Source organism: Brachyhypopomus gauderio, chromosome 2, assembly GCF_052324685.1.
Source record: "Brachyhypopomus gauderio isolate BG-103 chromosome 2, BGAUD_0.2, whole genome shotgun sequence".
Classification (NCBI taxonomy): Eukaryota; Metazoa; Chordata; class Actinopteri; order Gymnotiformes; family Hypopomidae; genus Brachyhypopomus; species Brachyhypopomus gauderio.
The window spans coordinates 24,088,504-24,113,815 of NC_135212.1; the positions used below are offsets into that span (position 1 = coordinate 24,088,504).

Consider the following 25,312-nt stretch of genomic DNA (forward strand, 5'->3'; position numbering starts at 1 on the left):
ACAGACATTTCATACAACGCAGCACAACGCAACATCGACCTTATTATGTAGATTATGATCCTAGATAAGATAAGATATCTTTATTGTCATTGCACAACGAATTTTGTTCGTTGTTTTGTTGTAAGACAACAAAAGTGCAAGTGTAATGGTCATAGATATCTAGTGGAATGAGGAAAACATAGCTTGGCTATCGTATAACTTTGTACTTTGTACATTTTGTGAAACTGGTAATATGTGACGGTATCCGATGGCCATTATAAACAGTTTACTATAATGTTAGGTTTTAGAGTGGCTAGAGTCCTGAAACATAAGAAACAATCCACCCGTGTGATATTTCCGTGCGTCTGGTAAAATGCAAAAAGACGTCGGCGAAAGAGAGGTTAAACAACGAGACCGCGTCCACCAGCCCAGCGCTCACTCTCCGGAGGAGCAGGTCTGTACCTCTCTTCAGGGCAGGTCTGTACCTATCTTCACGGCAGGTCTGTACCTCTTTTCAGGGCAGGTCTGTACCTATCTTCATGGCAGGTCTGTACCTCTCTTCGGGGTAGGTCTGTACCTCCCATCAGGGTAGGTCTGTACCTCACTTCAGGTTGAGTACGCACGGAGTTGCATCTGGAATACGGTTTGATTTACGCCTACACTGGAAACGCAACCTGCTCCCCAAATTCTCCTCCCCCCGCCCCCGGTGTCCACACCACATCAGCCATTTCACTCTCACGTAATCGCGGTCGAGGCTCTAATTTGTAGGCAATTCACTGGGAGTCGCGTAAATGTGAAAACAGTGCCGAATGCGTTTTTTGATGTTGTGTGTGGTGCCCTCACTCCAACAGTCCGCTACAGTGAGAAGATGGCGTCGGAAGGAGCGAAAGGGGATCAGCCACCTCCGGTACAAACGCTGGTAACCGCTGTCCATGGAAGTGTTGAGGCGGTAAGATAAGATCATTATTTCTCACTTTGCCAATAATCATGTAAATATCGGGAAGGGAAGAAAGGCAGACCAACGCCGGTCATCTTTATTTTCCGCGATGCTAATCCTCAACTCAGACCAAATACTACGGTACTCAGTTGATGTATTATGGTCTCTGGCCGTCCAAAAGGGGCTCTAGGATATTGTTACGTTAAAATAAACATTTAGCGTTTATAAACGTCAGTGTAAACCATTTGTACAGTGGCGTCGCACCCTGAGCTTCAACTAGACCATCTAACGTTGTGTTTTCATTCAGAGACGCTCTCGTAAAGCTACATTGTCCAGCGAGTGTGCAGCTGCGCAGTAATAAAAATATATATATAGTGTCATGATAAGATTTGATGGGGGTTTCCATCTTTCCACCCAATCTATTTGTAAAAAAATTGATTACTTTACTCGCATGCATCTAAAAATTATTTCGACCACGGCATGTAGCGGATGATGCTTATGATGTATAAGAATACATCTTTGTAAGTAATAATACCACAGTGAACTGTTGCTGCTTGTCGAGGATGAATGTATTTTCCGCTGTAGCTACGCTTTAGTTACAATTATGCTGAAGCCAGTAACCGGCTTTCAGAATATATCATCTCATCTGTCCAAATAATGACCCACTTTCATAGATACGTCGTCCTCAATACAGAGATAATGTGTTTTTATTTGATGACCGTGTGAAATAAATGTAAGTTCAGATTAATCATATTGCTGTTACATTTTGTTTTACTTCTTTCTTAACCTTTGATTCGAGTGCTTAAGTTACCAGCATATGTAACAGGCCCTGCTGACCGGCCCTTATTAAAAGGAGTCTGACCCCCAGGAGATGATAGTCTACATTCTTTGCTTCTAAATTGAACATATCCACACAGAATGTTTAACCATAGCGCATAAAGCTCTTGATATCTATATTTCATCTTATACTAACTTAAATAATTGTGTGTGTGTGTGTGTGTGTGTGTGTATAAGTACGGTACCTGCATAGGTGTATGTATGTATATAAGTGTATATATATATATATATATATATATATATATATATATATATATATATATATATATATATATATATATATATATATATAAAGTATAAAGGCAAGGCAGTATGGGCATTGACATAATTGTAAGTAATAGATTGGACTAGTTCTCATTTCAATTGTATGACAGTGTGCTTAAAAAAAAAAGTAAATAGGAGAAACGGAGAAAGGTGAGGAAGCCTAGCAGGGCAGTGAAGAGAAGGCGGAGGGTTGGGGATATGTTCACCGGAGATGTTTCTAAATCGGTCTGAATTTCAGTGACTCAGCTGACATAGTAGCATGTCATCCAGCCAATCTGAGCCATTTTAACAGCCAGAGGCTCGTTTACATTTAGCGTTCAGTTGAACAGGTGCTCCGGCCTTACAGTAGAGCAGCCAATGGGAGGTGTCGGCCATAAATCTCTGTCTCGTGGGTCCATCCGGATACATCTCAAGGGCTCGCAAGGGTATGGTGTCAGTGCAAGGGTATATTTGAAGTCATTCAGTCTCTAAGCCCAAGTCCTTTGTTGGTTCTCAGCAAGAGCTCCTTCTGACAAGGTTTTTAGAGGGGGCGGTTCTTAGGTTATCCCACACAGCTCAACCTTGATTGGGTTTAGTTGCTTTCTTTTCGTGGCTTGTAATGAGGCAACATCTGTGGACTGTTTGTGAGTCCTTGGTGAATAATGTTTAGTTTAGGACAGGGCAAAACACACTACAGCACTGCAGCATTACCGTTACATCTGGCAAAATAGCAATAAGATGACAGCAAGACCAAAATGGGTTTGAGTTTTGTTATTGCTGATTTAACATAACCTGCCTGCTGCATCAGTGGCTAAACAAGCTTAATGAGCTCTTGATGCTTTGGTAGACACATCCCATATTTGCTAGATATCTGTCATTTTTTCCCACATTAAAACATTTTAAAAACACTATGGGGAAATGCTATTGAAATGTTTCAGATTGCGCCATGAGTGATTTGTGCTCGTCATACTTTGTACATCCCGGGTGATCGATGTCAGGTCACTACAACCCCATTTGAACCACATTCTGTGGATCTATCGGAACCATTTTTGGATACTGCAATTCTGGGGAAACTGGGGAATCAGCTGGCTTTATCCAACCATATCTTCAGTCGCCAGGCTTAAGGAAATAGGATCAGAGTACTTTAGCTCAGCATTAAAGCATCAGACAGATAGTGGAAACAAAGCAGCAGCTTGAACTTCTCAAAGACCCAAAACCCAAAGCACTCAGGTTGTTGGAGGAGAGGCAGTCCTTGGTACAACTGATGCAAGTCTTGCCCTTTGCATTGTAATACTGGAGCTTGTGTCCTCTAACTATGCACCTTGTGCGCGCTCACGATTAGGTAATGAACCTCAAAAGTGAAACCCAATCTGATTACACCTCCTGCCCCTCCCCATCACCTCCCTCCCACCTCAGATGCAGTCCATTTGTCAGTAACCCCTGCCCAAAGAGAACCACTTAAGCATTTTACTGGAACCCAGTAAATATTCCCAGAATGCACTGCCAGAGACCATCCTATGCAGAAGTAAAGCTTATTGATTACCAATATAAAAGTAGTTACACTTGGAAATTCCAAAACAAGGATGTTTTCTGTTAAATGGAATTACTCACTCTTCATCTATTTTGAGGTCATCATCATCTTCAAGAGATTTATTGATTTGGAGAACATTATATTTAGAATGGTATAAATTATGAATATGGGACATCAATTTTTTTTTCTTAGTGGGAAGCAAAAATATTAAAGGAATGTGGGTTTTTTTAAATATACAACAGTAGTGTCCTCATACAACCATTGACCTATAATTCATTACTAAGAAAGTACCACAGCAAAACTGTGATAAAATATGTCATTGGATAGAAATAGCAAAAGTAAATGGAATTTTGTTATGTTGCAGTATGTTTAGTTAGCCATATCCTGCCGACTAAATCACTAAAACATAATTAGTTATTCTCTCAGGTTTTGCAAAGGTTTCAGTATGTTTGCTGTATCACATTTTATTGTTCGGAAACAGGATTTCACATGTTAAGTGTTAGTTACTTGTTCTGTTCACATGTTGTCAGTCATGTACTGACTGAGTCCCCAGACAGCATTACAAGAAGTGCGTAGGTCAGTGAGACGCTTGGAGTGGTATTTTAAAAGCCTTGGCCTGTGGTTGAAATAACCTCTAGATAGTTTTAGACAGAGTGATTCTTTCCCCCTCACCTTTAAATAATGGTTTCCTCACTGAAATTCTGCTTCATGTGGTTGCAATGCCTTGTTGTATTTCATCTCTCCACACAGACAGTAATTGTGAGTTGCATCTGCCCGGCCCACCTAACGCTTGTTCTGCCAAAAAATTGCAGCAACTGTGGAGAAAGGCACTGCTGCTGCTGTTCGAACCATGCCCATGCCTCCATGCTTGTGTGTCTTTCAGAAATGCGAGCTCAACATGGACAATCTAAGCAAGCCAGAGCTTCTGACATTGCTCAGCATCATGGAAGGAGAGCTGGAAGCACGAGACCTGGTCATCGAGGCTCTCAGGGTGAGTTCCTGCCATGTTCCTGCACATTGCTCGCATCGGCTTTCGCGTGGAAGTGGAGCAGCCGGCGTGTCTCCGAACGTACAGATTCCTTTCTGGATATTGTCTGCACTTTGAGGTCTTCATAGCCTGTGTTCATCAGTCAGTTTGGTCCTGACTTTTGGCATGGCAGAACTTGTCTGAATATGATTTGTTTCTGAAATTATATTGAATGTCTTTTGGAGCTACAACTGAATTCTAGGTTTACCGTTCAGATAAACTGTTTATTCAGTTTCATTTTGAATCCACAAGACACGATACAGGTTTAACAGACTTGATTACCAATACATTCATTAAAGAAGTAGTTTGGCAAAAATTCTGATTTATACAGGTTTGCTCTTACACTGCCTGTATTTGAGCCAAGATATATTTGGTATCAAAATTGCAAATTTTTAGATTCATACTAAAGAACAGTGTCTCTAGTTGGAGTGATCAGTGTTGCTGAGATTCTATTTAAGACAAGTGTGTGATGATTTTGACATGTTGTTTGTGTTATCTCGTTGCTTCATTAGCAACAAGATATATTGACTGATCATTAGTATTGAAGTTATGCTGTTGGATTACATTTTTTGGTGAATCTCCTTTAGGTTAAGGTCAGGATGATGTTAAGATGACGATGAGAACTTGACTGTTTTATGGAAGGTCTGTTTGGTTTCACCACCATTCTTTTTTTAGTCCCTTCTTTCTTGAAAAGTGAAAGGGAATATGTTATTTATGTTATTCTGAAACGTGCATGGTGGGCTGTTGTAGGTAAAATGCACAGAAGCTCAGCAAATGTGTCACTTGCAGTTGTAGTCTTGTTTTCATCTCTGCATTCAGGCCAGCATTTTGCTGCATGATGAAAAAAGCCAAGCTATCTGGACTGGAATGTTTGCAATGTCAAGGTCAGAAGTGACACCATTTTTTTGCCCAGGTGTTCTAGTTCAACTGGTTCTCTCAAACTTTTCATGGAATCCTGTGTGGTTATGCGCGGCTCATTTTTAAGCTACCTTGTGGACATGACGATCGGTATCTGTCTGTCTCTCTCCGTCTGTCTTTCTCTCGCATGTAAGCCGAGTATGCAGATATAGTTTGATCTTGTCCTCTGTGTTCCCTCTCACGCTTTGCTCAGCGAGGCTCCCCGTTCCACTCTCCACTGTTCCTCTGGGTCCGTGTTTCCCAGTAGACACCCCCCCCCCCCCTTTTCCGATATCCCAGCCCTCTCTCCCCATCCCCATTTCTCCCTCTCCATCCCCATTTCTCTCTCTTCATCTCCCTCCTTCCGCTCGCATCCTGCTTTCCCTCACTGCAGCAGTCGTCAGCACAAAGTCTCATTTGTTCCCTCTGAGAAGCCCAATCAGATACGGAGCAGATAGAGCTGGATAAATCAATTAGGGGGCGACTGGGTGGGGGGGGGGGGGGGGGGGGGGGGGGGGGGGGGGGGGGGGATTTAACAAACATACGCTTGTATGCACCTGCAAGGCTGTTGTTTTCTTCCACGCACAAAGCATGGACCTGAATGTGAAAATTGACGCTATGTTGATCAAACTGGCCACCCCATGCATTATTAAGAGCCCTTTGTCTGTGCGATTAATTAGTGATCGAAAATGCTCGCTGAGCTGTTGTATCGTTTTTCATCTGAGATAATAGAGGACTGCGAGCAGATTCTCGGCCTCTGTCACAAGCCCCTTTCCTGCTTCAGAGGCAGTTGTTGATATCTGGCCAGGTCACTGGAAAAGGTACGGCATGTTGGCTTCCCACGCTTGGGGTCACGTGCACGCTTGGTGTCACGTGATCCAGATTAACTGTAGACTTAGGGAATGGGTGTATTTGAAATGGTTCCACCTAACAAGCTGTAGCCTTAGAAACACTGGAACGGTACGTTTTAAGAACAACCATCATTTTATCACCCTGTGTTTTATTGGTGTGAGTGTGATGAATTAGACATTCATGCTTTTAAATGTCTTGCACCATTCCTACCATCTGATGCGCTGACTCGTTGAGTCCTCAAAACCTTGAGAAACCAGGCACACCGTGGGGCTGTTTGTTTGCCCACTACCTGTCCGTAGCGTCGAAGGCCCATCAGTAAAAAGGCACCAATGTTGCGGTACAGCTGTGTCCCTGATCAGCAAGGGCTCTCTGTGACCACCACGTGACCCAGCGGCCGAGGGGCTGTCACCAGGCCAAACTGGAAACGTGCTCCAAAATAGCCTTGTGCCAAAGGCCGCGTGTGAATGTGCGTCTGACAGTGAGTGAAAGGGAACTCAAGCCAAGATGTTCAGCCTTTGGGCTCTGTCCGGTTATTTTTGGGTTGGCGCATGACGTGTGAGTTTGTAAGTTGAAATGAAGCTCCCAGATCTCGAGGCCTTGGAGGACTTGGAGGCCCCGCCAGTGTTCAAGCTCAGTCCTGCCTTGTTTGTGACAGTCAGGGCCCTGGGCTTGCTTATTTGGATTTGCTTAATACAGATGTTGCCTTGTTTATTATTGCACAGCTGGAATTTAAAATGTTTAGGCGAACACTGTTGTAGGTCTAGCTGTATCGACCGTGTATGTGAGCAGGCGAACAGGTGGGAGTTTTGGTTCAGACTGTGAATGAGGATGAGGCTTCAACAGGAAGCCCTGAACACCGTGGCAGAGTTGGCGTCAGTCCAGTCGTTTTCCCCTCTACCTCCATCCTCGTGCTGACTCTCTGTCTCTCTCCCTCTTTCTCTGTCTCTGCCCTATAACATTCTCTCAAGTGATGTCTGTGGCAAAAGCAGCTTGAAGCGTTGTAGTTCTACATGGACAACTCTAATGGTGTGGGTGTGAGAAAGCTGTACGGCTAGGATGTAACTCCTTCACATGGGAAGGGGAGGGGAAAAAGCTTAATACAGGGTTACCTGCCCTACAGTCATTATACAGGGTTACCTGCCCTACAGTCATTATACAGGTTTATTGCCCTACAGTCTTTTTACAGGGTTACCTGCCCTTAAAGATATGTCTTGGTTTCCCAGTTCTACCTTCTTGGCAACTGTCAGCCTTTGGTTACCATATCAGTGTCATATTTTTATAGATTCCTTTGCTGGAAATCACTTTTAAAGAAGTGACTCCCTACGCTTGAAGTGAGATTTTTCCAAAGAAGCTCTTTTGGGATATGACTCAGTGAACTCCAAAATTTTCTGTTCCTCTGATTGTTTTTAAACACTTCCCCTGAATGTCAGGGATGGATATAGTGAGAACCATCACATACAAACTTCAGAAAATGAGAGAACTCTACAGTGACTGATTGTAAGAATGTATCGCCTCATCCACACAAACTAATTGAATTATTATCTTTTTGACTACAAAATTGATATCTAAGGTCATTCTGCCCTGGGAGACTGAGACTGGCTTAGGCTTGGCTACATGGAAGGTTTTAAAGGGAACCTCCCCTTTAAGTCTGGAGTGATGGCAGGCATATGTGCATTTAGCTGTGTGAGGCTGTTCTCTGGCAATTTGAAGACCACTCCGGCTGACCCAGCAGGTCTGCTCTTTAAGGAGCCTGTGGGGCACATTAGGTTAATGATGAGAAAATGTGACCTTAACCCCTTCAGCCCACCAACCCTCGACCAGTTCCAGATGATTTAACCTTGAGTAAGCCTGCACTATTAAAATGCAAGTGGTGTCAGACGCATGTGGAACAGTACTATGGACTGTTCTTTTCTTATTGGTGATTTTGAATGGCAGTGAGATATAAAAAAAGGTCAAAAATAATACAGACCTTATATATATATATATATATATATATATATATATATATATATATATATATATATATATATATATATATATATATATAGTGTAGAGTTGAGTGAATGATGTCCACCTCTCACAGAAAGGAAATTAAATCTGAAAGGTTAGAGTTTCCCAGACTGAACTCGGAGAATATAAAACCGGTTGACAGCCTTCTGCAGACCTGTATCCCAGCATGCATTTCATCCTGCTTCGTCCTTTGTGGCTGTATGAATCTACAGAGACTGCATTGTTCTCACCTCATCGCCATGGGAAGAGTTCTGATCCGGTCTCACTGCAGGGCCAGCCAGAGTCCTGTTGTGAAGAATTTGGCTCGCCCTTGTTTTCTGCCAGCCTGGGTGGAGAAATGGAAAAATTGACCTCTGAACTTCCCCCTTGAACGGTCACAGCACAGCACTGATAAGGCTTGATGTCCGACACTATCTAAATGGACTGACGACGCCAGAGGAGGTCTGACCTTTGCACTGTGCACACTAAACTTGGACCATCTAGAACCTGAGAGTCACTGCTGAAATGCAGTGTGTGCTGCTGTATAGCTACTGCTAAAAAGATCCTCCTGTAACTGTGATTTATTATTTTAGCCTATTTCTCCATTTTGGTCACATGCAGGTTTGATTAGTGTAGCTTCCCATCCTGTTGTCCATTTGCACACTTTGTTGGACCATCAGACGTGAATCTCTAGGGCTGCGTGATTAATCATAGTTTTGTCACCATTTTTATAATTGCTATTATGTTGATTTCATAAACACATCATAATGGACCAGAATAACCTGATGAAAGTGAATAGCTTCACGCAAATTGCATTATCTGCGCACGGAAACAAGGTGCACTTTACATTCTGCAAACTTTTGAAAAATGTTGAATTTGTATTAAGGAAATTATTGGTTTTGCTGTCTCTCATATGCTATATATATTTTTTTAATAGCTTGGTATTTAATGATTCTGTTTACACACAACATAATCTATTAATCTATGATTAGTTAAAAGGCAAATAATGGGTTAAAAAAAAGACTCTGTGGTATGTGACCTGCTCTCTGGGAAAACTACTTTCCAGCAGAAGTGTCATTGTGTCTATTTGGCAGTATTTTAACTTTGAACCAAATAAACATAGAAAACTTGTTTGATTATTAACAGCGTTGTATACAATAAAAATAAAATCCAAGTACTCTACCCAATGTCCACTGAATTTAAACTGCTGTTGGGAGTAGCAGAAATGCTCTTTGGCACAAACCGCTTTAGAAAATAATGGATAATCATAGCAGTATACTCATGTCAGAATGAATGTGCTGTTAAAATCTTTAAATCAGTAACTGTTGGGGAACATTACATGGATCAACTTCATTTGTGCTTTGATTATTTTTTCTCTTCAGAATTCAGGTTTTCTATCTTTTATTTCTCTTACTCTGCCACTGAGAGGCAACAGTTCACTTCTGTAGTGGCTACAAAAAAAAAAGAAAAGTCCTGTAATGCTCATACGGGGCACTTAATCTCATAATATCATTTATCACTCTAATCCTGGAGATGAATAGTTGTTTGTCTGTATTTACCAGCAAAACAGTGGAGATGCGTCCAGCCCTGCATCAAAGCCCCTGGTTGGGCCATGCTTCTGAGAAGCCACTCACCCTGCTCTGGCAGGAAGGGCTGACCAAGCAGGAACACAGCAGTTGATGGAAAAATCACACTAGCTAGAAAAAATTCAACCACTGAAGTTTTTTGTAATTTTACAAAAAGAGTGCCGTCCATTTGTTGTACAAAGTCTGTACAAGTCCAGTTTTTTGTCATGCTAACAACACATAAATTTAACACATGTGAAGTCAGTCAGTTACATAACTACTGATGTTCTAGCAAAATACATGACACGATTAATAATTACTAGACTGACTAGCTTGATACTTGGTAAATTGCCAGTTAAAATGATTCTTTTATTTATAAGTCACGTGGATGAGATTTTCGTGCTATCAACACTTTTATAAAGGTGTTTCTTCTACATTTCCATGGTGTTATTCATTAAGATCATGTAATGGATTTGGTTCAGTTTTGTGTGTAATCATTAATAAAATACAGACAAAATATAATACAAGTGTAATTTAAAGCTGTCAACTGTTAAACCTAATATGTAATTTTATGGTTTTATATTTGTATTTTATTATATTTTATGCCCAACTATGGTACCTCTTATTTTGAAAATGGTCTACCTCCAGCCAGCCAGGGCTTGCTTTGCCCATCCAGGAGCTTAATGACTGGGGCTGCAGCTGGATCCCGGATGTCTGAAAGCCTAATTAGATCCATCCCTCATCATGACTTGCACCTCCACATGTAAAACGACAATCTCAAATCTTTGAAAGCATGACACTGTGGATTGGGCTCATTTTGCCATGAAGACATACGTGACAATATCACATACAGCGAGGCTATAGATATGGTGTCATTTACAATGGTTAAGCATTTTGCACTTGTTAAATAATAATGGCTTTCTGCACACTTTCCTCCCATGCTACCATATGAGAGAAGCAACGTCAGTGCCTTAAACCTTTAGGTAGAGGTACTGGCTGTTGTGTTTGTTTTGAGGTTTGTCTGTTGGTTGTTTGAGCTGCAGGGGTATATAGTAAAGCTTGCACTAATGAACTTTGCACTATAATCATTTCCACAATTAATTTAAATAAATATAACAAGAGTGAAAACAAACAGGTTTCCAGGTTCTGAATGTGCTGCTGTTCATATATTCACTGAAATTGTCTAAATAACCATAATTAATCATATTTCACATCAGTATCAGTATATCCAGCAGTTTGTCAACCTTCTCATCTCATGTTCTCATCATTACGTTCCACAGTCTAATGATGACATTTGACAACTGAGATGGTGTCAAATACTGCCAAAATTCTTCCTGGTTTAGAGGTGGTCGTTGGATGTATGTGAAGAGCATAGTTGAGTCCCCCTTTTCATCAGGGAAATGGAGCTTCAGTTACCTGGCAGCTTATCAACTCCATGAATAAAAAAAATTAAAAGTAAAATTTAACACAAAAAAATATGGTCAGAGGTTGAGGAGACCAAGAAGAAGAAGATTCTTTGTAATGTAGCTTGCTCTAGTTTGGCAGATAGAAATGAAGCCCAATTGATACAATTTCACCTTTAACTCCTCAAAGCTAGCAAAGGAGTCCAAACCATTTGCAGACCCTAGTTCAGTTAAATGTCATTGAAGGCAAGAGTGGGGTTGCCGCTAATGCGGAGCTTGCATTATCGACGGCCTCTTTCCACATCTGTCCTGGACCTCTGCTTGTGTTTCAATTGCCTCTCTGTTATTTGCAGACTTGTTTTCTTCTCTGGGCTTTTAATAGAGTCATGCTATTTCAAGCTCCTCTGACATGGGTTTTAGCACATGGAACACAGCAGCAGACCTGAGCTCATTCTGCGTAGCACTGGTGACCTTTGCATTGTAAGAAAACGGGACGGGACAACAGTGTCCCACCTGAGTCATGCAGTAAAATCACTGTTATGACTTTAAACATTTTATGATGTCTGCTATCCTGGCTAATAACCAAGAGATGTGTGGTATTAGCCACGGGGCTGGAAAGTTAAACGAGCATGTGCTTAGTTAAATGGGGAACTGAGACTACTTTCACATTTTAGCAGAGTCTTCAACCCAGTCAGTTGCATGTTTAAAAATAATATCAAGCATTTTACAGTTCTGCATAATCAAAAGCTGCCATATTCATCAAGGAGCTAAGCTGTTCTCAGTTGCAACTGTGGCTGAAATGTGCATGATCTTTGAGGACATCAAACACTTGTGCTGTTCAGGTTGATGCAGGCATGATGAGGTTTTTATTGAAACAGTGATTAAAAATTAGTGGTTGGGAATATTAGTACTTGGAGTGTCACAAGAAGAATTGTACATTTGCTTGCTAGTAGGTATTTTACAGTAGAAGCGATAGATGGAATAGTGGAAACTCCATGTTACTCTCACCATTCTTTCATTCACCCTGCTGCTGAGGGAGTGGAGTGTCACATTAGACACGCTAGTGTGCTCATGGGAGTGCACAGCATCTCTGCTGTTGCAAAGATGGTCTGTAGAGTCAAGTGAACTTGAGGCAACCATGAGGCTTGAAATGGATTTAAACAAGAATGTGGGGTTTAGTGAAATTAAAGTGGATTTATGAAGGGCCTTGGCTAAACCTTTTTTTGTTGTTGTTGTGCAACCAAGACTGAAGTTGCTTATACTGTGTGCATGCGTGTGTTGGCGTGTGAATATCCAACACAGTGTGTGCGGGATGTTTTTAGTGGACTGGTGTCCCACGCTGAAATGTAGTTCATTTGAGAGGGCCATTAAAATAGGCCACTAGCATCATTAGCTCAGGCCAATTTTAGCCTTGCAGCAGTGCCTGTCGCTCTGATGCAGGAAATGCTCAAAAACCTTTTCAAGTCTAGTTCCTAAGACTTAATGGAAGAAAATACCCTCAAGCTTAGAACTGCTGAATATTTTAAAGATATATGTATTTGTTCTAGAATTATATGCCTATCAAATCCTCTGTGGAAAAGTGGCTATTTTGATTAAGGCAGATAGATATAGATAGGTCTTTATGGACCCCTTTGGGAGGTCCCCCTTACTGTATTCCTCTAAAGTTCTACAAACAAAACAAAGCAAAAAAATGGGTATAGCTCCATGGTGGGTAAGACATTCTCATGATGTCCTTGGTTGTTACAATTCTCCTTTTCACAGAAGCTAATATGATGAGGAGAATTCAGCTGCTGTCACACACACACGTCCGTGGAGACACAGCCTCGAGTTTGTGTGTAAATGAGTCAGTCGGCTTCACAAACTCCTGAGGTATACTTAGCAGGCACTTGTCAAAGATTAATGTTGTTATAGCACGAAGGGGTTGCTTTTCCTGTTCGCGGAGCCGTGATAACACTCTGTATGTAGTCTTCCAGTTAAACTCGGCATGGTGCAGCTGGAACCATTCTTTAGACAGGATGTGTAGTCCTCCTCACCGATAAATTGTATTTTAACCAACATCTCGATATGAACAAGCATGACAAAAAGATGTGGCGATGCAAACAATTGTGCAGTGTTGTATAAAGTATTCGAGACCCATACTTGAGTAAAAGTACAAGTACTCTATCAAAAAATTGACTTGAGTAGAAGTTGAAGTGTTCTTTAAAAACTTTACTTAAGTAGAAGTACAAAGAAAGCCATCAAAGTTTGATTATCAATTGTTTTTATATATCACTTACAAATCAAAGATGTCAAAGATCACACAAAGATCTGTATGTACTTAAAAAACTGGGGTTAACACTTCGTACACAAAAAACAGATAACCTATGTCCCGCTACGTCGTAGGTTTGACGCAGAAGTACAAATTCGCCTTCATTTAGCTGAGAAAACAAGGTGTATTTTGGACGTAAAATCCGTCCGTCGGATTCTAAGGGTGAGCCTACTGCCCTGCGTTTACCCTCAATAAATGCCCTTACCCTATAAAAACACTACACTATAAAAATAGACACATGATTAGTCAGCACGTCGCCTTTATTGCCAGCTAATGTTAAGTGAATTCTGCAGCACGCCATGAACATAATTAGGTTAGTTAGCTAAGATATCTAACCTAACTAGTGCTTACTGTGCTCTTCTGCTGTTACCAAACACGGAACCATCTCTTTTAATGAGATAGACTAAAAAGCGAATTATTTGGAATAATTTCGAATATATGTGTATTTGTATTAATATGTAAATCAAGCTGAAGGTGCTGGAAAATACTGGAATTGACCTTCAAAGTGCCGTACAAGTGCATGAATTCCACCTTGTAACTTCGCACAAACAAAAATCGAGAGGCGCACGACCTCGCGATGCAACCGCGCGTGGCCAACGTGCATTGTTGGAGCCACCGCGATTGCGTCATTTTTGCCGCGCGGACCCTTGCGGCAGTCACGACGTGTCAAGTGAACCTAGATTACGAAGATCAAGTGTTCAGCAAAGGCAGCAGTAGAGTAAACGAGACGCGACCGGAGCATGCGCAGTTTTCTCATAAGACAGCCTGATCGCTTGACCCGGTGACAGCGCCAGCTAACATGTTTATAATTGTAACGAGTAACTATACAGCACATAAAAAATGTATCGGAGTAAAAGTATTAAACTGATGGAAAATATGTAGTGAAGTAAAAGTGGAAGTAGGAGAAAAAAATAATACTCCAGTAAAGTACAGATACAGCATTTTAGTACTTAAGTAGAGTAGTGAAGTAGTTCTACTTCGTTACTATACAACTCTGCAATTGTGCATGGCACGTGTAAATATTTTTTATTATTATTTGAGCTATGAAACGTTCACACTCTGGCCAGTCGTATCGCAAGCTGTTTCTGCACCTTCCGTGGTTTATGTTTTCCTCCTTATGACACTTTTTTTGTTTTCGTGACCGTTGTCGTGTCTACGTTGGCATTCTGCTGTTCTCGTTAGCAGTGTTGGGAATGTTACTTCCCAACGTAAAGTAATTACTTATAGTTACTCACTACTTGTTCAAAAAAGTAACTGAGATAGTAACTGAATTACTCAATAATAAAAGTAACTCGTTACCAGGCAAAGTAACTATTTGCGTTACAGTAAAAAAAAGTTATATGCCAATGAATAAGGATTTTTTGAAAAAGCAGTTTTCACAGTCAGTTGAAATGAGTAGATCAGAAAGGTGTTAAACTTTTGATATCAACATCAACAGACCAGTGCAGGATTTAAAAAAAGCAAAAGTAAACAGTTACACTATATAAAGTGCGTTTACATCTATCAAATTTAATATAATTCTCTCAACCTGAGACAACTGGTTTGTTCACAACAGAAGTAAACTTAACAATAAAACCTCTATTCTTAAATAAATAAATCAAATACCCAGTCTGGTAGACATTCAGGAACTTCAAGTATTTTCTTAAATAATGTTTATATCGCCACCTTGAAAATGCAAATTTTTCTTCGGCTTGCTCCTGACTCGCCATTTCTACCTCTTCTCCGTTTGTGTCATGTGTCACTGGTGCGCTTCGCACGCGTGTAAAAACACTGGCTCTGATTGGCTACCATAACGCTGCCTTAGCCAATCGCTTACTGACTTGTTAAGTTAAACAGGTGTTACACCGAGAACTGTGACCTATCGAGATCTGTTACTCCTCACTAGCCTGTCCGCTCGGATTACTGTTAGTATATCAATATTAACGCACCATTTTTAATGACCAGTAACATCAACGGCGTTGTAACGACAGGAAAAGTAATTAATTACATTATCCCGTTACTGACAAAATTACGCCGTTACCTAACGCCGTTATTCGCAAAACTGCTCGTTAGTGCACGTTTATGTTAAATTTAATTCGTTTGATTAAACTTTTCAGTTGGATACTCCCGTTTGCTTCCTCTTTTTAACTCATGCTCGTTATACGCCCATATCTATTCTAGAAGAATAGATTTTATAGGGAATAGGGGTGGGTGTCACCACTGATTTCCCAGTTTGATTCAATTCCGATTCACAAGGTCCCGATTCAATTCGATTTTCGATTCGCTTCAATCCGATTCAATATCGATTCTTGTAGGGAAATTTCAGTTACAATAAAAAGTGTAGTTTGATTGTGAAATGTTGTAATGATACAAGGAACACTCAAACAGCCCCTTAAAGTGCAAATTAAGTTTTTTTTTTTACATGTAACAAAAACATTTATGAACATAGTTCTGAATATTGTAAACATTAAGGTCCAAAAACTAAGATTTATTCATGACTGCTTTCTGACATCTTGGACATTGTCAAATTTTTCTACAAGAAAATGAGCTGATCAACATGTTAAGGAGTGAGACAGATCCTTTGTGCAGTTACAATATTGCCAGCTGTTGAGAAAACTTCACAGCTTTATACTTGACGCGTCGCGACCGGCGTGAGGGTCCGCGCACCGAAAACTACATAATCGCTGTGGCTCCGTCAGTGCCCTGTCACTTCGCGAGGTCGTGCACCTCTCGAATTTTTTAACTTTGCGCGCACCGCGCTTCAGCGCAATGAAGAAAGTCATGTTTGCAGGGTTCATACACCTAAACAAGGTTGAATTAAAGCACGTCACCCGATATAAAACGCGAGACGTTAAAACGGTACGCATATGCGGGGAAAATTAGCCAATTCTAAAGATCGATCTCAGGTTTAATAAATCGATATCGAATCATTCAAATGAAGATTGACTTGAATGGAAAAATCGATTTTTTAAACACACCCCTAATAGGGAACACTGTTTGTTCATTTTATCGCAAGTCGCATCGTCGTAGCGCTGGATGTTTTTATCGCACCTTGCACGTTTTCGGTATATCGCGCAGGCCTAATGCGGTGTCTTCTGTTCCTCACGGAGTCGAGCTGCTTGTTGCAGATGCCCGTGAACCGGCCGCCATGGCCTGTTTATGTAAGCGCTGCTAGCGGGGGGCCTTTTTGAATGTTAGCTTCATGTGGCCTGTACACTGGCATCCTTGCAGATGGAAGAGATGGAGGGTTGAGGGACGTGACTCACTAGTTTTACTGTCAGATGTCGTGATTGTCATTCATTTGCATTCGTGAAACATTCCTGTCTGATGTTTTCAAATGGTTTTAAAAAATTCAACATGAGTTGCAGAATTTAGAAAAGTAATGGGGGCGTGTGCATGTGCATCCTACGTGTGTTGTATTTTGTTGTTTTTAGTCTAGACTGCCTGCCTTACATTGGCCTAAATTGTTTGCTTTTTATTTCTGTCATTTTGTTTCCATTCTTCCACCACCCAAGCCACTCTAAGCAGAACTCTTTATTTTATTTCATGCCATTTTATTGACATGCAATCTGACAGATAACTCATCATCAGCTACCCGTCCAAGGTTTCCAAGCATAACCTTAAGCTTTAGCAGCAGAAATTGGCTATGCTTGCACACTTCTGATTTTGGTTCATTTCTGTGCTAACAGGGCAGGTCATGGCCATCAGATCCGTGCCCGAGATGGGGATTTCGATGGAGGGTGATGGTAGCACAAGGTAACTGCTGTAGTGGGATTTTCTTGGAGGGGTCTTTAAGGACTTTGTGGGACTCCCTAGGATGAAGCCTCTCCTCTTTCCCCTCAGGGCACCTCCCCCCCATCCTAGCTACCCATTCACTTCCAACTCCTTTGGCCTATATTTCTTGTTTTCTGTTTTCTTTTCTTCACTTGTCTCTTTCTGACTGTAACTCATCAACATATTCTAGGGTTGCTTAATGGAAATCTGTTGTCTTCAGTAAATGGTCCTTTTTACAGTTAAATAAGTGCTATGTTAAAAATGGTTACATTTCAAGATAAGGAGTGTAAATTAATAATTGCACAGTGCCACTGGGTTTCATATATATTTTCTTGTACCCTTTAATAATGAGCACTGACAGTGATCTTAAGTGTGCTCTTAAGTGTCCTCTTCTAACCGATCTATATTCCAGCCCTCTTCTTTTTGTCAGCTTGATGGATTCAGTGACCTCAAATTTGGGTTAACAGACATGCACTGCGGAAGTCCTTGGCCCACAAAGCGAGCTCTGTGTCGATCTAATTGAAAGGCTCCTTGTGAGAGCCCGGAGACACACAGTCACACACACAGAAAAACACAAAAAACACTCACTTCTGCACAAAAGCCTTACTCATGGCTTAACCTTTTCCAGTCCAAGTGAAATGCCAGAGCACTTCTAATGTAGCAGGAGCAGATATATTGGGGGGGGGGGGGGGTCCATGGATGGACTGTTCAGTCCTCTACACAAGCTCTAAGAGTGTTTCTCTCAACACCCATGGTGTAGATCCAGACACACCTCCTGGTCATTTAAATGGAGTCACCGTTTCTTTGGAAGGAGAACCATGAGTGAAATTTCTCACTCTGGGAGTGAGAGACAAAGTTGCTGTGTTTTCTGTTTTCTGTTGAAATTTTTCTAGACTTGTCATTCAGTCATTTACTAGCTTGGTATCCTAAACCATACATGGCCATCATAAATGTCTATGGGGTTATATTTGGTCTTTTGGTCACTGACTACCATTTACTAACAGAAATTACCTACCAGAAACATCAACCTGATTGGTTTATGCATGTTTATTTACAGGAAGTCTTTGTTCCTTTCACCAATAAAACATTCTGAACTATATGCAGCATCGTAAACAGAAGTTAACCAATTAGTTTCATGGGTTACCAAACACTTGACACATGAAAGGTTCTGGTTAGCAACAAAGGAATTCAAGAAGTGCAAAATATGTCTTTTAATGACATCTTGTATGGACTTCAAAGTGAGTCCCCAGACAGATTGGCGCATGCAGCCTGCTACAGTTGCAAAATACCGCTGTTTATTAGCTGGGCTAGTCCTCCCTGTCTGTCTAGGGAGTCTGTCTTCTCTGTCTCTGGACGACCCCCCCCCCTTCACTCTTCCTTTCTCCCTGACAGCATGCCTGAACCTTGCACCCTGCCAACGCGTGCCTGTAAAGGTTAGTGCTAATAATAACAAAGGCCTGGCTGGTAAATACAGTCCATTGCTGGAGTCCCGGTGACAACGTGGACTCCCAGAGGATGCCCAGCTTGTATGGCTGGCCCGGTACTCCTGCCCAGTTTGGGCCTCACATCAGTTCCGGAGAAGCACCGCAGTGGCATGCTTCATAAGCTGTTTGTCAACAGGAACCTGATGAAGCTTTGGGGTTTTGTAAATGGTTAATAGCCACAGCCACTCTCTGTTGTTTTTCAAACTTGCATTCTAATGCATCATGTAGAAAATATGTTTTGCATACCTTTTAGTTTGCATTGACAGATAAGGCTATGGAATGGCTTTCTTCGCTGTAGTATTTGTGTGGGTTCATGTAGCGAGAAGCCTTGCTCAACCTGTCTGTAACCAAATATACACTGTTTGCTACTGGCGGAAGTAACACTCCTTTGTGTTGATTGAGGAACAGATTCCTTTCCTGTCTCTGAATTCCAGGTCATTGTGAGAGGCATCACACAGTGTGTTAGCATGAAAGCACGGTGTGTAACTGCAGAATGAGATGAATGTGATATCTGACCTCTGTGCTGGACTGATAATGCAGAGAAGGAGAAATTGGAGCAGAGTCCTGGTAATTAGAGCAGGGGTTTCTGAAAGACAGCAGTAGATAGTGTCATTTCTGAGGCCTCAAATCTGAACGACATGACACACGGTCACTACATTCTGTTCATCTGTGTTTTTCTCTTACTGGCTTATTCTCTCTCACTTCGTCTCCCTGTCTTTGTCTCTGTCCCTGTCGCTTCGTCTGTCTCTATCCCTGTCTCTGTCTCTCCTCATCTGTCTCTCTGTCCCTGACTCTCGTTGTCTGTCTCTGTTTACTTGCCCCTTCACAGTTAATGGTGAAAGTAACAGCACTTTACTTTTTTTCTCAGTTACTGTCACACATTGTTCACCGTTCATTTTGCATTCATTGAATTTTATTTTTGACTCTGAGGTGACAGTGAGTGATTCCAGTGAGTGGATTATAATCTGTTTGGCTCGCCATCATCAGAAACCATCTGAGATATCTTTATATCATGTGTAATCTGTCATATGTTGCTAAGCATTGAATGTAACGCATTTGTGACAAATTCTGCTGCATATGAGATTGAAGGATGTTGAGTTAATGGCGTTCCAAACATGAGTCGATTTGTAGAGTTTGATGAATGCTGGTATGGTTTTTCTTCATATTACTTCTGTCTGCCTAACAAATCAGCTAACTGGTCAAAATCAGTTTTAAAAATCAAAACGTTTTGCTTGAAGGAAGAATGTGAATCATCTGATTTACAAAAGTGCTGGATGGTGCTGTGGTTGACTGCGAAAGGCAAGATTATTTGCATGAATGTTCAAAATGTTTAAACTGCTACCATTATCTGTATGACACTAAAATTGACTATAGGACAGCTGTGTTATGGGGAGAAAATGTGAAATGTCAAAATAATTTCTGTCTTCTGTTAAATGCCTTATCTGCCTTAGTATAGGCCATTCTGCATACCAATAGATCTGCAGTAGGTGCCCATGGCAAAGAGGCACTGTATTTCTGTGTGTGTGTGTGCGTGTGTGTGTGTGTGTGTGTGTGTGCGTGTGTGCGTGCGTGTGTGCGTGCGTGCGTGCGTGCGTGTGTGTGTGCGTGTGTGTGTGCGTGCGTGCGTGCGTGTGTGCGTGCGTGCGTGTGTGCGATATAGAGGTTAGAGTTAAACACGAGTGTGTATTTGCTTGCTGGTCTTCTCCTTCTTTGGTGCGGTAGTAGCTCCAAGCGAACAGTAGCCTCAGGGATGCTACTAACTCACAGTCTTCTTGCTACTCTAAATATGGACAGACTCAACAGACCAGCCTCTGTCCGTCCCTGTGCACACGTTATACTGTAAGCGTTATACCACAAGCGTTATACTGTAAACGATAAACTGTAAGTGTTATACCGCAAGCCCAGGTGCATATTTCTGTGCCAACTCTGGACAAGAGGTGTAGAATATATTTTGTTTGTATTGTTGCATATGCTGAGTGTGATAACGGAATACAATGGGGGACACTCTGTGTAGTCACGCTGTGTAGTCACAGTCCGCACATTTAGGCCAGGTGACGTGATGACATATTAGACATCCTTAAAGTCTTGCCTGCACCGACCCAATTTCGGAAAGTTCTGTGTATCAAATTCTTTGGTGATATTGGTAATGTAGAGGACAAGTTTATGATGATAAAGAATATTGTGCAAAGCCATGATGGAAAGCCAGGCTGTAGGTATGTCATGTTTGGGTTTGGGTTATTCCCCCTGTTCAGACTTTGGTAAAGTTGTGCATTCTTTTTACATTTTGAAATACAGTCAAATTTATGCTGAAATTAGCCATTAGATTGAAAGGGGGAAATTGGTGAGAGGCTGCAATGAATCATGGGTCAGTGTGGGCCGAGATGGAGAGCAAACCTTTCGTCATTCCTACTATGCAGACCAGCTGGTCTTAACACAGAGTCTAACTAGACAGTGGTCTTAATGGATCCCTTCTGGAGAAGTGATAACCAGCTCTGTGTGTGGGTGTACTGACTGGTACTGGTACTGACTTGTGTACTGACTGCTCTGTCTCCCCCTGCAGGCTCGACGGAAAGACGTGTTCCTGCAAGAGCGCTACGGGCATTTCAGCCTGACCGACCCATTCCTGGCCCTGCAGAGGGACTGTGAGTCAGGCCCGGGCCAGAAGGAGCACCGGCCCCTCAGCTCCAGCCCCATCAGCGTGCTGGAGGCCGTTATGGCGCACTGCCGTAAGATGCAGGAGAGAATGTCCTCCCAACTGGCTGCAGCAGAGAGCAGGCAAAAGAGGGTGAGACACCTACAAACACAGGGGAAAGACTCACACAGAGAAAACCTCATGTTTGTTGGTAGGGCAGAGGATGTGTGTGTGTGTGTGTGTGTGTGTGTGTGTGTGTTTGTGTGTGATGTTTGTGTACATCATGTATACATCATGTTTGTGTACATTTTTTACTTGTTATTTGAAACTTAGCATTTGTTCATGATAATAGAAATGTGCGACAGTTTGTGGCCTAGACAAACACACTTTCAATTCTCGGTGCTGAAGTGGCAAACGCAGTGCAGGTAAGTGTGTAATCGTGACCAGAACGGAGGCGTTAGTGGGAGCCCGTTTCTTGGGAGCCCGCATGTCTAACACATCCATTCTCACACCACCTGCTCACACACAATTTAATATGAGCTGCAAGGTCCAGCAGTTGGCCGCACACACACACACACACACACACACACACACACACACACACACACACACACACACACACACACACACCTCAGCCCTAGGGGTTTGGCAATATAATGATATGTTCGTTATATCATAACTATGTCACAATACCCTTTTCTTGGTGGATCATGCGCTTGTAGAAACTGACCATTTTTTTCATAAAAAAACAATAATAGAAATTTAGTAAACAACAAACAGTGATGTGATGCTATCATATTAAAACTGCATAGTAACAAACAGCTGAGTGTATTCTTAACTTTATTTCAAAATAATATGGCACAGTGGCACCACTGCTTATAGCCCAATGAACAGCACTGATTTATTAGCTAATATTGCTAAACATTGTCACATATCACCACTGTGAAAATTTGTGGACCATATAATGTTTTTGCCCAGCCATCAAAGACGACAAATCCTCCCTTTGGCTTTATGAGTGATCATCCAATCAGAGTGGCCATGTTGTCCCGAGTGCTGATTTTACCAGACACAGAAATCCTTCCCATTTGCATATGTCATTTTAGCTTTAATGCCCGCCTTGTCTATGAAACTGAGACCACACTCCCTCTCTTCCAAGAATAAACATTCACACTTGGTTGTTATGGTGACGGTTCTCTAGTTTCATAGCTGGTTAACTGTGTTGTGCACTTTCATCAGTCACTTCAGTGAATGATATGAATTTAATGACCCTCGTTGTAGTGGAGTTGCTTTGCTAAGACCACCACTTTGGATTATAATCATCTGCTTATGTAATTTTTTTCTTGTCTACTGAAACGGTTTTTGTTCATTGTCACATTTGTCCTGGGAAAGTGTTTAAATATTCATGAACGGAGGAGCAGAGAGCTCTCGTGCCAGTCATTCAGCAGGCCTGTGCCATCTTTAGATTCATTAGAGCCGTGGCCATGGCTGCCATAACTAATAGATGTAGGATGAAGTCGTCTAATGAACCATGAAGCATACTGTCGACTGGCAGCCATAATGTCTTTAATGGTTCTGTCACTTTTCTGACTTATTTTGTTATTCTGACTTTTTAGTAGACATATTTACCTCCAGGACTGTTGTTCTATTTGTGTTTTAAAGCAGACAATTCAACTCCATAGAGTTGAATTGAACTTCAGCACCATAGAGCTTCTTTATATGTCATCACCCACTTGTTTTTTTACCAAACTTTTCTGAGGGTATAATTAAATGTAGTCATTTAAATGTCAGCAGTTTGTGTCTTGTCTTGATGCCCACTTTACATGAAATACCCAATCAACTATCATTCGTGCGTCTCTGATCTCAAACCTCATCTCTGTCTGAGACACATTTAAGCCAGTTATTATACAGGTGACAATTAAAACCCAAGCCATGTTTAAGAACCAAATCACGTCCCATGACATCACACGATGAAACCGGATGAGATGGTTATTATTGTCTACAGTTGTAGAACGTGTGTGCTGTTTTGTGTATGCATGTCTGAGGGAAGGTTAGCAAACTATGGCATGCAGGCAAGTTGAATTGTTAGCCGTTAGCTGTTAATGCTTATAGGCTAGTTTTTAAGTGCAACTGTGTGACGGTGTGCTGTGCTACTGTGTGTAGCTGGAGATGGAGAAGCTACAGCTGCAGAGTCTGGAGCAGGAGCACCGCAAGTTGTCGGCGCAGCTGAAGGACGAGCGCGAGAAGAACAAGCACGTGGTGATGATGCTGGTGCGCGAGTGCAAGCAGCTGGCGTCGCGCGTGGTCGAGGAGAGCCAGCGCTTCGAGGAGCTCTCGTCGCGCTCCGAGCAGGAGGGCCGTTCCTCCGACCGCCTGGAGGAGGAGCTGGCCGGCGAGCGGCGGCGCAGCCAGCAGATGGAGGCGGAGATGGAGAAGCAGCTCGCCGAGTTCGACACGGAGCGCGAGCAGCTGCGAGCCCGGCTGAGCCGCGAGGAGAGCCGGGCCGCAGAGCTGCGCGCCGAGACCGACGGCCTCCGCCGGCAGGTGGAGCAGCTCAGGACAGAGCGGGGGAAGGACGCCCCGCCGCTGCCCCCGGTGGCGGCCCCCGCGCCGGTCAAACCCAAGAACACGGCGTCGGTGGCCGTGGGTACAGAGGCGGTCAGCTGCAGGGCGACTGCCTCCCAGACAGACCTGCTGCCTGAACACGAGGTGCCCAAGAAGGCGCCACTTACCATCCCAGTCAAACCCACAGGTGCCAACTACACTAGCATGAACCTACCCAAGACCCCCAATGCTGGGAGGGGGATGCATCATGGGAGTTCTCAGGCCGAGAATGGAGGGGAGGGGCAGGTGGTGCCAAACCCAGCTCATGGTTTACACTCACCTGGCACTGCTGGTACCCTACCTACGGGGGTGAGTCCCCGTGTCCAGGCGGCCCGCTACAAATTCCAGCCCTCGGCTTCCGAGCAGGACCAAAACGGCATGGCCAACCAGAGCCCGCCGCCACGGGACCTGTCTCCCACTAACCGAGACAACTATGCCGCAAAGCAGCAGGCACGTCACACAGTCACACAGGTCCTATCGCGATTCACCAGCCCACCAGCAGGGGGCCCCCCTGCAACCCTCCGGCCTGGCCTGTCCCACTCCACTTCAGAGGGCGGACCCTTTGCTGGACGCTTGGGCCATCCGCAGATTGGCATCAAGTCACCCACTGTGGCACGCATCGACCGGGGCAACCCACCTCCCATCCCGCCAAAAAAACCCGGACTGTCTCAGACGCCGTCCCCTCCTCACCCGCCAATCAAAGTAGTGGGCGAGGCCAGCAGGTCCCCGGGGGTTGGACTGGGGGCGGGGCCTGCCAAGTCAGCCGCCACCCCCCAGCTCCCTCCCAAGCCTGCCCTGGACCTAGGGGGTGTGGTCCCAGCCTTGACTGCGTCTCAGGTGGGTGCACCAAGCGCTGGCAGGCGGCGGGCGTCGCAGCCGGCGGCAGCATGCGTGGATTGTCCCTCTGTCACCACCACCGCGTCCGCCATTGCTACCATTGTCAGTAGCCCGTCTGTAAACCCTGCTAGTGTTCCATCCCATAGCAGGCCCCTGGCAGCAGCATCAGGTAAACGGGTGTTCAACTACCTCACTGTCAGTGCCTCTGCTCTCTTTCTCTGTCTATGTACTCAGTGGGAGCCCCATCCATAGATGCTTTAGACTGGTAAAGCCCTAGAGAGAAAGCATCATGCCTATATTATAAATATCGCTACCTGCCTAATTATATATATATATATATATATATATATATATATATATATATATATATATATATATATATATATATATATATATATATATATATATATTTTATTAGGTATTTGCGATCAAACACG

The 25,312-nt window shown here is 42.8% G+C and overlaps 1 protein-coding gene across 2 annotated transcripts in view; it reads left to right on the top strand.

Moving 5' to 3' along the window:
* Positions 1–384: 384 nt before the first annotated feature.
* The window catches only part of cttnbp2 (cortactin binding protein 2), a 40,704-nt gene continuing 15,776 nt past the window's right edge, over positions 385–25,312 (top strand). The window contains exons 1-5 of one of the 2 annotated variants that reach the window (XM_076992206.1): positions 385–433; positions 831–928; positions 4,411–4,518; positions 21,366–21,590; positions 23,598–25,044. In XM_076992206.1, the coding sequence (XP_076848321.1) occupies positions 848–928; positions 4,411–4,518; positions 21,366–21,590; positions 23,598–25,044 (1,861 nt within the window). In that variant the 5' untranslated portion in view covers positions 385–433; positions 831–847. The other variant, XM_076992207.1, reaches the window with a different exon arrangement.